Source organism: Anser brachyrhynchus, assembly GCF_964034855.1.
Source record: "Anser brachyrhynchus genome assembly, chromosome: 2".
Taxonomy (NCBI): domain Eukaryota; kingdom Metazoa; phylum Chordata; class Aves; order Anseriformes; family Anatidae; genus Anser; species Anser brachyrhynchus.
Genome location: NC_137695.1, coordinates 10,818,314 through 10,832,515, shown reverse-complemented (window position 1 = coordinate 10,832,515; position 14,202 = coordinate 10,818,314). Strand labels below are relative to the sequence as shown.

The window sequence follows — 14,202 nt, the reverse complement described above, 5'->3', positions numbered from 1 at the left end:
TCCTATAGTAACCGTAACTGGGGTGACTCATGCTCTGCCTTGCCAGTAGATTTCTTCAGTGCTGTATTTGTTTTTCTTATCTGTATGGATAGGTTGTATATTTTGGTATGACAGCTTGACATACTGTTGTTATAAACAGTGATGAACACGAGATGGCTGCTGCCACAGGTACCTTTCACGTCCTGTGGCTGCTGGCTACACATTACTTACTTGTACTTTGTAAACGTCTCCTACCAAATGAGTTTCTGCCTCTGCTGGTGGAAGCTTCCGGCTGTTAACAACTTCCATTGTTCTTTCTATACAACTCCATGAGAAAAAGGACACAAATATAATTCATATTCCATCATTAGTATAGCTCACAGAGGAGTGGCATTCAGATCTCTGTATGAGGAGGATCCAGGTTGTGTGAATACTCAAGTCACATCAGGAGGGGATGTGAAGGACAGGAAGATGAATTCTGTTATGGCTAGTTGAGATATAGTAAAAAATACTCTGTGCAGTCAGATCTGTGCCATTTCTGCACTATGAGTAGAAGACAATACAGGAAGAAAATACACAGCTGCCTTTTCTACCCCTAAAAGTTAGAGAGCACTAACTAGAGAGTAATATAACTGAGTAGGTAACTGTTTGTTATTTTTCTACAATGAAACTGAGTATTTTGAAGACACTGTAATGAACTGCCTCAAGCATTTCACTTCTCTCATTTTCATGAACTGAAAAAATAATTGTACTGAGAACCAGCGACTGAAACAGCTTAAGACTGCGTAATTAACCAAGAACTTTTACATCAACATAAGGATTTAAATAGATACCACTGTCTCTATTGCTTGACCAGTTATTTGCCTCTCTTTTCCATAGGTCACACTTCTTAGTTTAAGTAATGAAATAATAAAAAAATGTTATTTTTACCTTGTATTTATAAAGAATAATTTTCAGCTGAGAGTATCCCACTTGGCTAATATTTGGTTAGATAAGTTTTAAACACCTGGAAGGTGTCATGTTATTTAAAATTCACTTAATTCCTAATTTACAAGCTTCAGTGTTCTTTTCCAGGATGTTCCGTGTTTTTAAAGAGTGAGTATCTACTACCTCGCATGAGTCCCATTTCTCTCTGTAAAATTCTGTGAAATTCCATGAATGCCAGTTCATTTTTCATATTCATTTCTCTGATGTTTTAGCAAAATTCAAGTGTTCATGTTGGGACAACACTGTGAGACTGACCTTCAGAATCCCAGAGTGGGAGTTTGGTCCTAGCAGAAATGATTGTGAATCTTCCAAGTGGCTGGGTTGTGTTGTGCTTCAGGCTGTTTTTGTCTTATTTAGGGAGGCCTTCAGTAGCTCCTTTTGAACATGAATTAATCTTTGATCCTTTTGCTAGGTATTTACGTCTGTAGCTTATTTCGTAATGTATGTAATCATAACTATTTACAAGAGCACAATAACTTTTCTTTCAAGGTAGCTTTGGTACCATTGCCTGCCTGTTGTTCTCTGACCTGGGTCACGTAGAATGATTAATAGAAAAAACTATCTTCGGGCATGCACTTTACTGAATGTAAAGGCAGAGCTTTCTCTTCTTATTGGGTAGGCAAACTGACAAAAGCAGGAACAAAATTTCTGATGTTTGATAGCTATCTGTTGGAGACTTGTCATCAGACTTGTATTTTGAAAAGTATGCTTGTTGCTAGTGTAGCTACCATCACCTCAGCTTTTTCTTTTATTTGTCTTCTCTCGATGTTAAGGTTGTTTGAGATGTTTATCTTAAATTTTTGAGTCAACCCTAACAAAATAATGAGAGCTGTCTTCTCGGCTCGTGTCAGAGAATGTTTGGCATTCAAAAGTTGAAAACTAGACGTTTAGCAAAACTGAATTGAGGAAGTTTGAAAAGCGACGTGTTACAATGATAACTAAAGGAAGCTATTTATTTTCAAAAACATGATTATCTTGTGGTAGTTGTTATTTTAAGAATTACTGAAACTAGATATCTGTAGGGTTTAGCATTCCTGTTGAATGAAAATCTTTGTAAATATGACTGGATAAACTCTGCAAGAAGGGAAGGGGAACGAAGACTCCTATTTAGAACAGATACAAATTAACTCACAGGAGTTGAGAGGAAACTTTGCCTATGAGTAATGTATTAACATCATCCACTAACGCTTCTTTCAGAGAATAAACACGTATGGATAGCCCAGTACGTTGATCTTGATGCAACCTTTAGTTCCCTCTGTTCCTATTGTATTGGATGCCATTAAAAAGCTAGCTATGTTCTATCATGTGTCGTAGTTTAACTGGATTTACAGTAGATGTTTTTAAGAAAATTGGTGCCACAGATCTAATAGGTATAGTGACCAGTCTGTAAACGATTTTTATGGCAACTCTTGCCCCCCCCCCAAAAAAAAAACCACAACAAAAACAAACAAACAAAACAGCTTTTTATGCAGCCTAAAGATTTGTAAGCAAATAAATGAAGTAGTACTGTTATAGCCAATTCATTGAATGTAGTGGGACTGTCTGTAGGAGTTGGCCAAATGAGATACTGTCTCTTCTAAAAGACCTTGATGCAACTGCCAGTACCAGTAGCATTGTTTTTTTTCCACAGTCAGCAGTAATGTTACATTTTGAGGTCAATAGCAAGTTTTCTTCCCTTCTGGCTGTACTTTTTTTGTACTTTTTTTGGAGTAATATTCCTAGCACATTTAGTCCTGTTACAGTTTAGCACTCAGAGCTAAGATGGTAAGTATTTGAGGTTAACTGGTAATACTCCACCCATTACAGTTCAGTCTGTAATCACAGGCTCCAGTTGTTGTCACACCATTATGCCTTTACTTTGCTATGTTTTATCTGAACACTGAAACCTCTCATTACGGGCAAAAATTGCTCAGGAATCTAGTTTTCATCCTTTTGTAGAAATTTTATGTAGCACATCTCTACTTTTGTTTAGCTGGTGACCAACCATCTAACACAGATAAATTTTAACTTAGGAGTTTGAACTGTTTCACTGCTGCAGAAGTTTCAGGAAAGTATTTTAGTGAGAGTGGTGTCATGCAGACAGCTCCCTTACGTGTTTACCCTTATAAACTAGAAACCAGGCTGCTGTGTATGGTTTAAGGGAAAAGTGCAGCTTGACAGGCAGTAATCCTTAGTTGTCCTAGCCCGTCCTCATGGGTACGTTTGTGGTGAAGAAGGGCCACCAAGGGGAGGCAGGCTCTACAGGTTGCAAGTCTCTGACATGAAAGAAATATAAAATGGGCCAGATTGTATTTAATGTGCTAATTCTGTTACGCATCTCTACAATAACAGGTTTGTTTATTGCTAACTGGTAAATTTTCTCCCAAAATGAAAATGTAACATATATTATTTATAACATAATATACATTTATAATATATACTGTATAAATATGCTAGCTGCTTCAGTCAGAACTACTCTCAACTGCAGATTCAGTTATAGAAAAACTTCACAAGGTGATTACTTACAAGTGCTTAATCTGAAAAAATGCATGCAGTAATCAAACATATTATCTGCATCTTAATTTCATAAAGACTGTAAAAGGAGAATCTTAAAGGAAGTGTACTTAGGTGGAGAAACCATTTATCCCTGGAACATCTTCACCAGCTTTAGCAGGAGCACACCTGCAGTTCAAAATACCTCAAGTATTTTTCATCATTTTCTCTCTAAGCATTTTTAGATACTGTTAACCTCTCCCTGGATCCTCATCTTCACTGGTTTGTTCCACCGTATTGTCTTCTGCCAGTGTAGGCAGTGCAGCTAACCAGGGGTGCTTTTCTGACAGCATACTGATCTGTTCTCAGTTCAGACCCAAACCGGGTGAACCCTTAGCTTAGGAAATGTTTTCTGCGTTAGGAGGTTGGGTTATTTAGTGATTCATTACCCGTGTGTTTGTACCGCCACTCCCTTTTTACCGGCACAAAACCTGTTTTACTTCCCTAGGCTATATTTTACTCTTCCACAGAGCATGCTTTATTTGTGTTTCTGTTTAAATGACAGTCCTTCTAGCTCAAGAGTACAACTTGCTTCATAACAATACAACAGCAGTTAGCCAAACTTGCAGGGACAGTTAAGTCATTACTGCAATATAAAAGTAGGTTAACAGTTAACATCTGCTTGGTTATATGCAATGCAGGCAAGAAGACTTATGCAATAGCCCTTTACCCTGGGTGGTTTTGAAAAGGCGAGGGGGAACTTTGGAGAACTTTCATATTCCTGTCCTTGGTTTGTGTTATTCACATATCAGCTGCTTCCACCTGGTGGCCATTTTGGCTAGAATCCTTTATTTTTTTAAAAAAAAAAAAGTTTTTAAAGAATAGATTTGGCTTTTGCACCCCTCAAAAAGGGGTGTCCATTTGATTGTCCATCCAAATGATTGTCCATTTAGGTTGTTAAGCAGCAAAAGATGTAAATGGTAGCTGTTAACAGACTGCTATCCTATAAGGATGTAGAGATTTGTTTTCTGTTCTACACTGATTTCCCTCAAGACATGTTTATCTTATTCTAAAAGTGGCAATAAATGCTCTTACTTAGTTTCCAGATGTGGCTGGAAAAACTGCATTAATACTTAAACTTATTTCAGTGTATATTTTATGTTAAAAAAACGGATCTCAAGTGTTGATATGATTTTCTATAAAGTTTCACTCTTGAGCTGCCTCAGTCTGTGTGACATAGCATGTTTAATTCCCAAGAAGTAACTGAGTATTGTTTTCTCTAACAGTGGCTTATCAGATACAATAATATTGGATATAATATCCAACTACCTGGTCCTTCCAAATAGAATTACTGTTCCCCTTGTCAGTGAAGTGCAGATTGCTCAGTTGCGATTTCCTATACCAAAAGTAAGTATATTTCTGTTAATAGTAATAATTTGGCATTTAATGATGTTGTTGTGTACATATGTATGAATTTCTAAATATAGTTATTGCAATAGTATAGGTTATGATGAATCTGTTCACTTTAAATGACCCCATTTATAAATAATTTTATGGAGTTTGATAATAACACTGAGAAGGACTTTTTTTTGTTTTGTTATAATCTTCCACATATTACATATAAAGCATAGTTCAACTGTGTGGATTAAAAATTATTGTAACTTGTAATTGTATTGTAATACTGTAAAATTATGTAACATGTTTTATATTATTACAGCAAAATACTCTTTACTTGAAAGTTGTTACTACTTAGTGCTACTCTGTTCCAGTAGCATGGCATTTCTTGATATAACTGGTATGTTTCTGATTACTGATGATAATTTCTTTTTTCTTTAAGAATCTTTCTGAGTCTTAGGTGTGCTGTGATATCTCTTGATCCACAGGGTGTCCAAACCAAGTTTCATGTTAAGGAAACTGCAGTGGAAATTATAAAGAATATATTGCATGAACTGTGATGGCATGGAGACTTTGAGATTACTATATAAACTCATCCTTTCTTTTTTTCAGGGTGTTCTAAGGATACACTTTATTGAAGCTCAGGACCTGGAGGGTAAAGATACTTACCTAAAAGGGATCGTCAAAGGAAAGTCAGATCCTTATGGAATCATCCGTGTAGGCAACCAGATTTTCCAAAGCAAGGTCATCAAAGAAAATCTCAATCCAAAATGGAATGAAGTTTATGAGGTATAACCAATAAAAATGTGTTTTGCATTTTGTAATGTGGTCTTCTAAAATTTCTTTTACTAAAGAAAATACTCAAGAAATAATTTTCTTGAGGAACTTTTTGATGTTTCCCTCCAGAAGTCCAAAGTTCTGTAACAAACAGCTATTCTCCATTGATGTATATATACTTTGTCTAGACTTAGCAACAGTAATTCTGAAAAGCACTCTAGTCTCTTAATACCAACATGAACAGAAAAAAAAAATCTGAAAAGCTCTAAACACAGAACCACAGAATTGAAGGGGTTGGAAGGGACCTCGAAAGATCATGCTTGCTCAACTCATAAAATCACATATTTTTAAAGCTTTTGCCTGTTGATACGTGTTAATACACAAAGACACTGCTGTTTCAGTGTTTTATTGTTACTGTGCCATTTGACAAAGCCAGTTAGTTTTACCATTGACAATGCTGTCTTACTGTACTTCCAGGCCTTAGTATATGAACATCCAGGACAGGAGCTAGAGATTGAGCTCTTTGATGAAGATCCAGACAAAGATGACTTCCTTGGAAGGTAAACGTTATGGAGAAAATGTGTGTAGATAGTGAAAGGAGATTAAGTATTTTGATGTAACTTTTTTTTTTTCATTTTGTATTTTATTGCGCTTGTATTTCTGCTGTGTTACTGCATTTATAAATTACTTATCTTTTCAAATTTTGGTAGTAAGTATTTCCTAATTCCTTGGATACTACATGTATGGAAACAAATTTGTATTAAAATGTGCTTGTGTGTATGTATACACATATGTATGTTTTCATAGTCATGAAAAAAATAAGGTAAGTGTTGTGGATTCCCAGAAAAGGGTGCTTTAATTTTTTTTTGAGTTGAACCATACCTGCTTTAATATTCTTAAGCTAGCATTAAATCTTAAAGATATATCAACTTCATCTGAAGAAATAATTATAATTGTGTATCTTCTTCATTAGAGTATTTTTTTAATTGGCTAGCTCAGTTTATTTTCCTCTACGAGGTGATCTCAGCAGTTTGATTAAAGAAAAAATATCGCTATAATGCTTTCGCAAATATTACTCACTCTTAGATTCCATAGGCCTACCCTTAGTGTTTACCCATAAACATTTCAGGGTTTTAGTCAGCTTCTTTCACCAGTAATTTGTCACCTTTATTTCTTGCAGAGTTTTGGAGCTTCCCATTGTTGCTTTCCATACAGAGTAGAACTCCCTTATCTTTCCAGCTCCTTCTCTCTTAACAGGAGCAACAGTACCTACTTCTCTTCTCATTTAAATAAAGAAGTAGGTAGTATTAAGGCTTCTTTTCTTTGCACTTCCCTAATCTTACATTGAAGTGGTGGGGGGGAAGAGTGGCAACTTGATCGTAATATGTATACCAGTACTAGTAAAACAAAAGGCAAGACAAATGTTCATACACCAGCATGCATTTGTCTGCACTATTTAATTTTTAGCAGATTCCCTGGTACACTTTTGGCTTGTGCAAACTAGCGCTCTGTCAGACAATTCTAAAGCATGAATTTGGTCATAACATATGTCCAGGGGCTAATTCCAGTGGGTAGTTTGGATGTGGTCATGGTTTTGAGAACTTGTGTATGAGCCATATTTTGCTAGTTGCACCCATAGCTACAAAATGGGCTCTAGTACAGGCATATTTACTATCATCCTGCATTCCATCCTGGCTCAGACATTTCATTCCCTACTTTTTTCTCTCTTAGGGGCTAAAAGAATAGTACTGTTTTGTTCTTTTGCTGTCAGTGGAAATCTGGAATCAGCAAGCACAGGGTGGGGTTTGAGCTCTGAGTTAGACTTTTTGCTTCCTGTCTAAAACACTTTTTTTGTTTGTTGTTGTTGTTTGTTTTGTTTTCTTTTTTCCTAGTTTGATGATAGATTTAATTGAAGTTGAAAAGGAACGACTTCTAGATGAGGTAAGTGTTGGGTAAATTCTGGTTTAAAAAGCAAAACAAAACAAAAAGGAAACAAAAAATGCAACAAAACATGTTGTACATTTAGTTGTTCTCATATTTTTTCCTGAAGATAGTTCCTGAATAACCTTAATGCTAGAGAAATAGATTCCTTGATGAACAAAGCAGTGGTTTGAAGGATAGCTGAACTGTTGAATGATGCCATTCTTCTGCTGCTGTTGGGTTTTAAGCTTACTAGTATGTGAATGCAAAAAATGGTGTCATGTATTTGATAAGGGATTTTTCTTCCATGAGAATAGTTATTTGTCTGCATTTAACTACTTTTAGACTTTAATTAAACTAATGTAGAAGAAAATGGAAGTTTTATCCTACATATAAGAGCAATTTTATTAGTGATGTTATGTATTAGTTTTTGATGTATTAGTGTGTATTTTTAGAACAGCTTTAAAGAACTCAGAGAATTCTCTTGATGTTTTAAAAATGCTTTTATAGGATAACATAGAGGTTTGCATGCGTGGTTTTGTATGACAGAACTGAATAGTTATACATTGTCATAAAATTTAGTGTGATACAGGACATTTTAAACAACAAATTAGATCTTTTTAGTTTATGCAGATTCCAGCTCTAATAGATTTCTAGTGTGTCTTAGCATTTCCTAAATTTCCTGAAGAGCCAATTGCAGTTATGTATTTCTCTGGTGTCAGATTATTTCACATTACTTTGCTTAACTTTTAGTGGTTTACTTTGGATGAAGTGTCCAAAGGAAAATTACATTTAAAACTGGAGTGGCTCACATTGATGCCAACGGCAGAAAACCTAGACAAGGTATTGAAGGAACACATTACTTTTCTCCTAATATTTTTTTCCTTTTCCTTTTTTTTTTTTTTGTGCACACATTTAAATATGTAAGTGATTTAATTCTTTAGCTGTAGTGAATTTGGATAAATCTGTAACTTTATTCCAAGCTGTCTGTCTTTAGAAATCTCAAATGAGTCATGCCTGTCAGTGTACTTCTGTGGCATGGGATTTTTAAAATGCTTTTTCCTTCTTTATCTTTTCTCTTAATGTTATGGTTCGAGAATATCAGCCAACATTTCATTAGACTTGGAGATAAAACTGAGCATGATATATAGTCTATCCAATTAAAAAAAAAAACACAAAAACTAGGGAGTGGGGTGGAATTCATGGAAATACCTACATCTCTATGGAGACTTAAAAAGCTACTGCTTATGTTTTATAGTGTGTATATGTGAATGTTTGGGTTTGGGAAGATATTTTTAAAATACTTTTTAGGAATGGGACAGAAATAATGTCGTATTTAATTTGCACAAAGGCTCACAGTATGGTTTTCATTTAGGTGCTAACTAGCATTAGAGCTGATAAAGACCAAGCCAATGATGGACTTTCTTCTGCATTGCTTATTCTCTATTTGGACTCAGCAAGAAACCTGCCTGTAAGTTATGTTCTCCTGGATGCCTTTTTCTCATAGGTGTCTCTTGCTTACTTCCAGCATGTCTTGCTTGGTAGTATGGCACACTGCTTCACTAACACACCTTAAGCCATGTGTTCTATTCTTTCTCTTTTTTCAAAACGTGTAATGTAAGGTCCATATTTCTAGTAGTATGGTAATATATTTATATAATTAATAAAACATTACCCTTTAATCAGTGTGATTTTTTCTTTAAAGAATGCTCCTTTCCTGGACTTGAAAGGCTGCATGTTTTTATTATGCAGTGTTTTCCATAAATAGTATGGGATCAGCATGGGGAGTTATAAGAACTAACTGGGAAAAGGCCTACTTCCTTGAATTCAGGTAAACTTGCTTGCTTTGGTTTAGGATATCTGTGGTAGATTTGAAGGAAATGAAGTCCTCAACATGAAATTTATGCTGTGCGGTTGATGTTACAGTGGCAGAATATTTGTATGAGATTTCTGTCAGGTTGGCGTTCGGAGTAATGTTTATTTGCCTGTGTAAAACGCACATAAAACATGTTTCTGTCGTTATATGGATTATACTATGGCAGTGTGAAGTAGTTTGTCTGTGGTGAGCACAAACTGTATTGTAGTTTATTTCAGGTTAGCAGTGTTCTGTTCATGGTTGGAAATTATGGCAGTAATAAAGTAAACCCCACCATAAATAGGTATGGGAAGCACTGAATTTTTCCATTTTTCAGCATTGCTATTAGGTGAGAAATTCTGGGAGTGATGGCTAAAATACTAATCAAAGATCTAAGTTTTCAAGCCTCAGATATTTTTTGATGTGTTTTGCAAATTTGTCCACTCACCTTAAATTTCAGTTAAAATAAAACACTGCATCAAAGTGTAACAAATGAAATCGCGGTAGCCTAAAGGATTTACATCACTGACTAGTGATTTCATTTAGCAAATAGTCTGTTCTAGCATGTATAGAGCAGTGCTTGAAAGCAGTATTATGGGTGATTTTAAAAGCTAAAGGGATGTACCTCATTCGGAATCGTCCTGCATTATCTTCTTAGAATCACTTTATTGAATTTGGGGGAACTCTGTAAATTAGCAGAGAGAGTAAAATTACTCTGTATTAGAGTAAACATAAATAGAATAGAATTATGGCATGCTTAACATTAGTTTCAGAATACTGCAACACACAAAAATGTCTGTCTGCCTTCTGTTTTGTGTGCTAGATTAAATTGAACCCATGTCTTTATTTTTTTGTTAAAAATTACTACAAATGAAAAAAAATACTTAAAAATTTACTTTTTGTTAAAAAATTACTTAAATGAAACTCTAAAAGTTTAAAATACACTGAAGCCTCTTCATTAAAAAGGAATAATTTATAGTTCTCTCATCCACAATCTCATAACAATCCCCTAATTTTTTCCTTACCATCCTGCTTCTCTGGTTTAGAATAGTTTCTCTAGGAAATACGTAGAGGCTTTGTCATAAGTTTTAATTTGTTCCCTTCCTATTTTAAATATTCTTTAGTGTTGTCTCCCTCCCTTACAGAGGTTGAGCTGCAAGCTTTGTGTTTTACCTACTTTTGGAGACAGTTTTTTTGTTACTGTGTTTTAGTCAGTACTTCTGATCGGTAGATCTCTAAACTCTAGGGCATGGAAAGCGGAAGGAAGTTCCTTGCCCAAAGCTGACTAGTTAGCTACAGAATCTCAAATTTCTTATTGCTGTGTCTGATGCTTTGTTTACAGTATAGCATTGTGTGGGTAATGTCAGGGAATGAGGACGGTCATAGCGTGGAACCTTTATTCCTTTGTTTTTATTGTTCTGCCAGCCCATAAATGTAGTTGCTACAAATAACTCAGTATTTAATTGCAAGTCATTCTCTGTCCAGTAATGCGCTAGAATATGCTAGAAACTAGCATTGAACACTTGAAAATTCCATTTACAAGTTTACAACAATAATAAATACAATACTGTTTTAAATTCAAATTGTCCAGAAACAGATACAAAAAGGCATTAAAATTGGGTTGGAGGGAAAATATGGGAGGACAGCTTCTTGTGGCAAGACTTCTATAGATTCTGGATTTCTATAGATTCTGTAATGACAATAATTATATCCTGTAAGGGAATTCCTATACAAAATACAGCAAATTATAGTGAATACAGCTCTTTTTATGTCCATTTGATTGTGATATGGAACAACAGTTATAAGACTAAACATGAAAGTCTGCTAGCTTCTCATGATGTGTTCATATTCATTGATAGGGTTGCTGTAGTGTAATAGTAAAATTAATTGCTCTTTTGGATTGCTTATATTTATGAGGAACAAAAGGTTAAACGACAATGAAGTCTCACTTAAAATTATGCTACTTATTAATAGTTTTGAAAACTTGTCCACAGCTTTTATGTTGAAACTGAAATATTTTCTGGATGAATAAGAACTTTTTATTGCCTTCAATATGGATTTTTTTTTTAAAGTTATTGCTGATCACTGGTACATTTTAGATTTAGCATCAGACTTACTTTGCTTGAGTTGCAGTGGATAACCAAATCAGGCGTTCTTTTGCACAAATTCATTGTAGTTGTCAGATTGTGAGCACTAGGATGATTTATCAGAAATATGTTTTATGTGAAACAGAAATGGTTTAGAAGTCAGGTCTCTAAACTTTCTTAGTTGGAACTGCCATATAAATCTGAACTACCAAGAATAAACCAGGAAAGTTGTGCTAATATATTTCAATAATTAATTAATAAAAAAGCAAAAAAAATATCAAGTTTCTGTGCTACAGAAAGTTTAACTGTTGAAACTATTCATAATGACAAATATTTTTGTTATCTGCTGTTTTCTCTGGAATCCTTTGACTGTCTTCTTTAACTTTCTTGTGTAGTAAAGCTGCTTATGCATTCATTCTGCCACAATCCCATCACTCTGCTTTCTCCTTCCATTTCCATCTTCCTAAGAGTATCTACGAGGGAAACTTTGGGTGTGGATACTTAAAAGAGAGGAGAGCATCGGGACTAGTCTTTTGTGAAAACACTACCTCACTCTATAGAGCACTATTTGTGAGTTCTCTGGTGTTATTTGTATTGTACCTTTTATCTGCCAGAGTGTGGATTAGTGCTACTAAAGCCACTCACTCTAGTGGATTGAGAGCATGCAATTTGTTTTGCTGCATGGTTTCAACAAGTGTGCATTGTTTTTTGTGCTATTTTTCTTGCATTTTAAAGGCTATTTAAATTTCATTGATCAGCATATCATTGGGTAAGTAATTAACCTTTCATGATAAAAACCCAAGATAAGTTTGTTGTAAAAGCTCTTACATTTAGCTTAAATTGGTGATTCATTGAGAAATAAAATGCATACTATACTAGCACGCTGTGTGCTGGCAATTGTTGGCTTTTATTGCAAAGGAAAGAAAATGTAATAAATACTACAACCAACATCCCAGAATCTTTAATGGTGATGCACTCAACATTTCTAAGAACTTGCAACCTTTCCACACAGGTTCAAGTATTGAGCTAAAAATGGGTGTGATTCTTTGTGCATCCCAAACTATAAATTCCCTTGTAAATTCTGTTTCACTCCATGATGCTCCTTGTTTTGCAAATTCCCAAGCTCCTTTTTTTTTTCTTTTTTCTTTTTTTATCTCCAAATTAGTCTGTAGTCAGGAAAATCCAGGCTAGGAAGAATAAAAAGTTAATATTTTTGCTTTAATTTAGTGATAGGAGATCATTGCAAACTAATGAGTCTCTGAATACTTACACCTAAGTCTGTAAACGCAACCTTGGTATCCCCAGAAAGAATGGCAGTCTGTTCCGAATAAGAACTCTCTTGCCAGGGAGGTAGTTATGCCACTGTAGATTGTGCAGATTTAATTTGTAGCTGGCTGCTTTTGATTCGTATCATAAACCTTGATTTAAAAACACTCTTCCTTCTTCTCCCTCCAATAAACCAACAAAACAATCCTTTTCCTGGTCCTTTCAGTTGGTTTCTGTTTAGGAATTCATTTTCCAGTATCAAAAAATCTTTGCATCTACTAACCAAGTTGTATAAAATTTAATGAGCATGATACACAGTTCATAATCATAGATACTTATATTTTTGGAGAAACGTGATTTATAGGTATCACAAGGATTCAAACCATATATTCTGTGGTTCAGTTATCTTGGTGCTAAAACTGATAAGTAGTTGCTGTTTTAATTATAAAAACTATAGAGATATCGTTTTTAAAAAAAGTTTGATTAAAGCGTAGCCTTGATGTTTTTGTTAGAGTCATTGCATTAGAACATTGCATCTAGATATAACAGTACTTAATGAGATACAGGACAAAACTTTCCAAATCCATGAAGCTATTTGCAAGTCAGAGTGGAACCGTTTTAAGATAGCTATGTTTGGGTTTCCTTCGACAGCACTGTCAGCTGGCTTGTTCTGCAGTTGCTGTTGGGTACCAGTCTTGCAGCAACCAAAGGGGCAAGATTTATGGCTGGAAGCTAGGAGAGAGGAGAGGAGAGGACTGTTACAGCCCAGAGATAACAGCTTCAGCAGTTGTAGAACTGCCCATTGTGTTCAGGGGATCTTTCAATGTCTTATGCAGACATTCACACCTCTAAGTTCAGGTATCTAAGTGACATGTCTGAGTTATTTTTGGTGTTTGTGGATGTGTTTGGTGGCTGTTAAAAAGGGATTTCACTTTATTTGGGGGAGAGGAACAAACAAAGCCCTGAATGCTCAGATTCTTTCTAATTGTTTTTATTGACTGCTGGAAACCTGGATTCACGGCACCTAATTCAGACATTTACCCATCTAAATCTGATTTATCTGAAGTTAAGGATTATGAACTATGCTCTTACTATAACTTCTAGAAGTACATAATACTAATTTTATGATATGTTGTCATATATATATATTTTGTATTTAGTGTATGTATATAACACTTAAATTATCTGTATTTTAAATCAGCTCTTCCAGATCAGTCACTGTCTTCTGGTCATCAGCTGAGAGATTTAGAAACTTCTAAAGCACCATCTGAACCCCAAGAAAAAATTAGTGAGTTAACATAAGTAATGAGTTGTACTCTACAGCGTATCAAATTAGCATTTGGCTTAATAATAAAACAGCTTGTTAGGTGCCATATAATTTATGGCCTTGCTATGTTAGGATTTACTGCAAAAGTCATTAGCCATTAGAGAATACTAACCTGAAGTTGGATTTATTTCATTGTT

General features: G+C 35.0%; 1 protein-coding gene across 3 annotated transcripts in view; it reads left to right on the top strand.

Annotated features, from left to right (window-relative positions):
* Nucleotides 1-14,202, top strand: part of ESYT2 (extended synaptotagmin 2) — an 84,591-nt gene that overhangs the window by 53,465 nt on the left and 16,924 nt on the right. For all 3 annotated transcript variants that reach the window (XM_080578562.1, XM_080578561.1, XM_080578563.1), the window contains exons 8-13: nt 4,725-4,845; nt 5,446-5,622; nt 6,088-6,170; nt 7,503-7,551; nt 8,284-8,373; nt 8,906-9,001. In XM_080578562.1, coding sequence (XP_080434688.1) covers nt 4,725-4,845; nt 5,446-5,622; nt 6,088-6,170; nt 7,503-7,551; nt 8,284-8,373; nt 8,906-9,001 — 616 coding nt within the window. The remainder of the gene's footprint in view (nt 1-4,724; nt 4,846-5,445; nt 5,623-6,087; nt 6,171-7,502; nt 7,552-8,283; nt 8,374-8,905; nt 9,002-14,202) is intronic.